The sequence below is a fragment of the Oratosquilla oratoria genome, chromosome 29 (genome assembly GCF_046742065.1).
Source record: "Oratosquilla oratoria isolate Oo_2021 chromosome 29, ASM4674206v1, whole genome shotgun sequence".
NCBI lineage: Eukaryota > Metazoa > Arthropoda > Malacostraca > Stomatopoda > Squillidae > Oratosquilla > Oratosquilla oratoria.
In genome coordinates, this window is record NC_134805.1 from 3,833,220 (window position 1) to 3,838,219 (window position 5,000).

At 37.3% G+C, this 5,000-nt stretch overlaps 1 protein-coding gene across 4 annotated transcripts in view; it reads right to left on the reverse strand.

Annotated features, from left to right (window-relative positions):
• Positions 1–1,045: 1,045 nt before the first annotated feature.
• Positions 1,046–5,000, reverse strand: part of LOC143040582 (uncharacterized) — a 395,322-nt gene continuing 391,367 nt past the window's right edge. For all 4 annotated transcript variants that reach the window (XM_076211665.1, XM_076211663.1, XM_076211662.1 and 1 more), the window contains 2 exons: positions 2,839–3,351; positions 1,046–2,298 (listed from right to left, as the gene is read on the reverse strand). In XM_076211665.1, coding sequence (XP_076067780.1) covers positions 1,567–2,298; positions 2,839–3,351 — 1,245 coding nt within the window. In that variant the 3' untranslated portion in view covers positions 1,046–1,566. The remainder of the gene's footprint in view (positions 2,299–2,838; positions 3,352–5,000) is intronic.

Genomic DNA, 5,000 nt, shown 5'->3' on the forward strand with positions numbered 1-5,000 from the left:
TAAAAGACGCTGCAGAAAGAGGTATACGATTAACAGAAGAATATAACAAGCTGGTAACCAATGATGAAGAGCAGAAGCAATACTTTTTACAAGTTGTGAAAAGTTACAGATCGTCACTCGCAAACAAAGACAATAAAACAATACTTTTTCTTAACAAGAAACAAAGATAGACTCATATAAGTGGATATAATATGCCTACCGGGGAAACTTCCCCTTAAAAGAAATTTAAAGCGCTTATATGCTGTACCTCAGGGGTGGTGCGAAAATCAGCAGGCCGATAATTTACTATTCAATGAGCCCACTACCAGTATAGTATGCATCTAAACAAGTCCGGAAAAAATATCAACAAAATAATCCCTTTGCGTACAAATTGAGATATACTTACTTTACAAAGCTTGGTGGTAGCCTCTAATTTTCCTTTTTATCCCATATTTTGCATACAATGCTTTCTTTAGAATATGAATATAATGGGAGGGTGTCTCTCTACAAAAATGAAAAAAGATCCTGCTTTTGCATCATCCTAGTATGTATGTATGTATACAGTATACTGAATTTTATGGCAATACTCTTCTTTAAGGAAGCCCAGATGTTCTTCTAGGCTGAATAGAATAATTTCTCATGAAAACTAAACACTAAGATGATCTTTAGATTTTAATGGCTTAATCAAAGAAAATTTTAACGCTAAGCTTCAAAAGTCTTTCAAAGTTTCACACCAATGATTAGCTAAACAAATCACTTACTGCAAATCACTTACAACTCCGGCAAAAATATCAACAAAATAACCCCTTTGCGCAGAAAATTAAGATATACTTACTTTTCAAAGCTTGGTAGGAGCCTCTGATTTTCTTTTTTATCTCGTATTTTGCATACAATGCTTTCTTTAGAATATGAATACAATGGGAAGGTGTCTCTCTACAAAAAAAAAAAAAAATGCATCACCCTAGTATGTATGTACTGATTTTCATGGCAATGCTCTTCTTTAGAAAGGCCCAGATGTTCCTCTAGGCTGAATTGAATAATTTCTCATGAAAACTAAACACCAAGATCGTCTTTAGATTTTAATGGCTCAATCAAAGAATTTTTTAACACTAAGCTTCAGAAGTCTCTCAAAGTTTCACACAAATATTAAGTATTAACTGAACAAATCACTTACTGCAAGTGGCCGCTCGACGTATACGAGTATGCCCATTGGAAAGACTCATATACACTTTTCAATAGTACATATACTCTGACTGTGAGATCCTCTGTTTTTAAGTAGAAAATGCACCTTGTATGACCTAAAGGTTATTATGAATTGAATAGAACCGACACACCAAATTCGATGCAAAACGTGTAATACATTTCCTACGGTAACTTTCGCTGAAATTATTAAAATGTCTGCCATTAGTAAGAAAAAAATATATAGAGTAATGAAGAGTTTAACTGATACACTATATACTCCCTTTTCTTCTATTTAGTAATATCCCCTAAACTGAAAATAAGTTTTCTTACACTCGTCAGAATCAGAGTACGTACCAATAGGTTAAGGGTTAAGAACACTTATTCTAACAAAACTAAGTGTAGCAGCTATGGATTGAAATAAAATTCCTTAAAATCTTTGTTCCTCTCAAGGCAGGCGGTGCCCCCGCAAGACTGCACCCTCCAGCACACCTGAAAACAAAGCTCCTCCAGCGGGGTAGCCCAGGACTCTGTCGATAGCACTTCACTCAGTATCTGCACGAAGATGGTGCTCTCCAACGGGTGTCTTCTGGGCCGGATTCCCGCGATGGAGGCATGAAGGGTCAACATGTCATTAGGGGATGTCGAAGGTGCTGAAAGGATTTCCTCTACATTGCCGTGGAAGAAATTGGCCAAGACAATCTTAGGTTTTCCCTTGAGGGCTGGGCACCGCCCCTCGGAAAACTCCAGACGCACATCGTCCAATGGAATTCGTCTCATGTCGGAGGCATAGAAGGTTCCAGCATTGGCGCCCTGTCCCAAGAGAATTATGATGAAGGAATCAACTGCCCATAGGTCTTGACGCCCTTGGATCTCACGTATCTGAGCAAGGGTGCCCCACCCAGTCAGGTCTTCGTAGGCGTGGACGCTATATCCCATTTGCACAAAGAGACATCGCAGGTTCTTAACGTCATGCCCAGAGCCCCTCCTCTCTGATAGCCTTCCGGAAGCGTATTTCTTGTAATTGAATATGAAAACGAGACCCCTCGGGTTGCTTAGATTCCGGTAGACTTGATCGGTAGGGCCAACCAGGTTGACAGAAGCTCGCACCTTGAGGAATTTTGAGATCAATGGAGGTTTCTGCGAAGGAGAGGAAGTAATATTAGTGTTAGATATTGTCACGTGAGAGTTGTAGAAAGTGAGTGATAGGAGGGTATTTGGGATAAAAGGGTGTTTCGAGAAAATATTAGGTAGCCAGTCCTTGACAACAACAATAACGATGTTTTCATGTCGATGCTTTGTACTTGTGTAAGAGTTATCATTATATATATTTTCCAATCATTTCCAGGTTTTACTTTTGACACTAGAACTGATTCTGATTTTTAGAGCAAAACAAAATTATGTAAGATACCATTTATATTCGCTTTGTGAATATAATTCAGAAGAGGCACCATTTCTATTACGGTTTTTGTCGTAGTAATGATAAACAATATTAATTTCATAACTCAGAAGAAATAAAGTTAATTTTCAAGAACTTTAAAACAGCTTACTAGCATACTACCTATGTGAATATTTCAGTTGATCCGTGCAAAAAAGAAAATCAGAGGGACTTTGATAATTGAAAATAATATTAAGATGACAAGCTATGGGAAGAAAAGAAATCTTGAGGCGGATAGTTACGTCATACTCGGGTGATCCTTTGATTGTGCTCGAAGACTGGTTTTTCTTTAGAAGATTATTTGCACCAGATTCCTGTCTCTCTTCTACTTTTTGATGCAATGAAATGGGTCGCTTCCACCTAAGTGCATACTGCCGTTGCATTGTTGGGTAGGCATGCAATGGAAAATTTCCTCTTTCCAGTGTCTTTGAATCATTATCGAAGGCCTTGTGATGCCTCCGAAGAACCACAGATTCACCCTCCAGTTCTTCTTTGAGTTCTTCTCTTTGCTCCATTTTTGGTGCGTCCTTATGTTTTCTTTCTCGTTGCCCTATTTGCGTCTCGAGAATGTCTGTTTGGTCATATTGTTGCTGTACAGGATGCCCGCTGGTTTGCTTATGTTCTTCCCGAAAAGGTTCATTCGTCCTGCTTGTTAGATGGGGTTGCCTTATCATCGGACGGAGCACCCTCTCGGGTGGCCTGCATGGTCTGTAACCAATAGGATTCCTGAGGGGTGTTGCTGTGTGTTGAGCAGCCTGTGGAGCCAAAACAATATCGTGAAATTCGGCGCCTGTAGTAGATTTATTGCAAATGTCAAGACGATCTCCGACATAACTAAAAAAATTTGAACAAGTATGAGACATCACACGAAATTATAATGTAGGCACACTAACTTTATCTTATTGAAACATTAGAAATAAGTAAAAGAATCGCATTCATATATAAAATGTAAATGTCAAACATATTAACAACCTCCATCTATCCATTCATCTACATATGACCCATTTCAACCATCCACTCTCTTATACGAGTATACCTATCCATCCACTTGAATATACCTATACCTATACCTATACCTATACCTATACCTATATCTATACCTATACCTATACCTATACCTATACCTATACCTATACCTATACCTATACCTACACCTACACCTATACCTATACCTATACCTATACCTATACCTATACATACCTATACATACCTATACCTATACCTGTACCTGTACCTGTACCTGTACCTGTACCTGTACCTGTACCTGTACCTGTACCTGTACCTGTACCTGTACCTGTACCTGTACCTGTACCTGTACCTGTTCCTGTACCTGTACCTATACCTATACCTATACATTATGAAAACCTTTGACAAACTTGGATATCCAGAGGGAATGTTGAAAAGAACAAAAAGAAAAGAAATAAATAGTTACAATCGCGGAAAAAAAGAGAGAAATTATAAAAATAATACAAATTTTATATCAGTACCTGGCTCAGAAACGTCACCAATAAAAGACAAATATTTAACAAAATCAGGTATAAACATAGCTAAAATAACTAACAAGAGGATAGGTGATTTAATAAAGACTTCCGAAAAGAGAACCAATTCCGAAAACAGCGTCGTATACAAAATCCCGTGCAATAGTTGCTCAATGGCTTATTTTGGCGAATCGTCAAGAGGATTAGAAAAAAGAATTTATGAACATAAAAACGACATAAAAGCACATAGGACATCTAATTCTTTAGTAGTTCATGCGGAAAAATTCGATCATTTGCCAAACTGGAGAGAAGCTGAAGTGCTACATAAAGGTGTTGATAAATTCACTAGAAGAATTGTTGAATCAGCATATATTTCAACTAATAATTCATCGAATCATCGAGGAGGGTTTATCAATTTAGCTAAACAAACTAGTATTTTAATTCTAAAACACGCTAAAAAACGACCTTTCCCAAGTGTCCGAAAAAGTAATTAGATTTAGTACATAAACTTCAATTGCAGTTCTACATACACTCTCTGAAGAAGTTCTACGCGAACGAAATGTTAGAGCGTTTAGGGTTCTGAGCCTTCCCCTGCGTTTATGTTCTCCATCATCCAAATAATTTGTCTAAAATACTTATCAATATATATATATATATATATATATATATATATATATATATATATATATATTCATATATATATACACTGTGTTAGGATTGTGGTAATGAAATGTGAGACGATCCTTGTGAATTATACTAATAGAAGAATTGATAGCGTTGCTATAAGGGAATATTAATATGTCTCTATGAGGGGATGTTGAAATGTGGGAGCTGATGATGTAAAATGACTGGCTCTATCCTTACTGAGGGCTTGATCCAAGAACCAGGCTGGGGAGGCCATCTTTATAAAATTGCCTCACATTTGC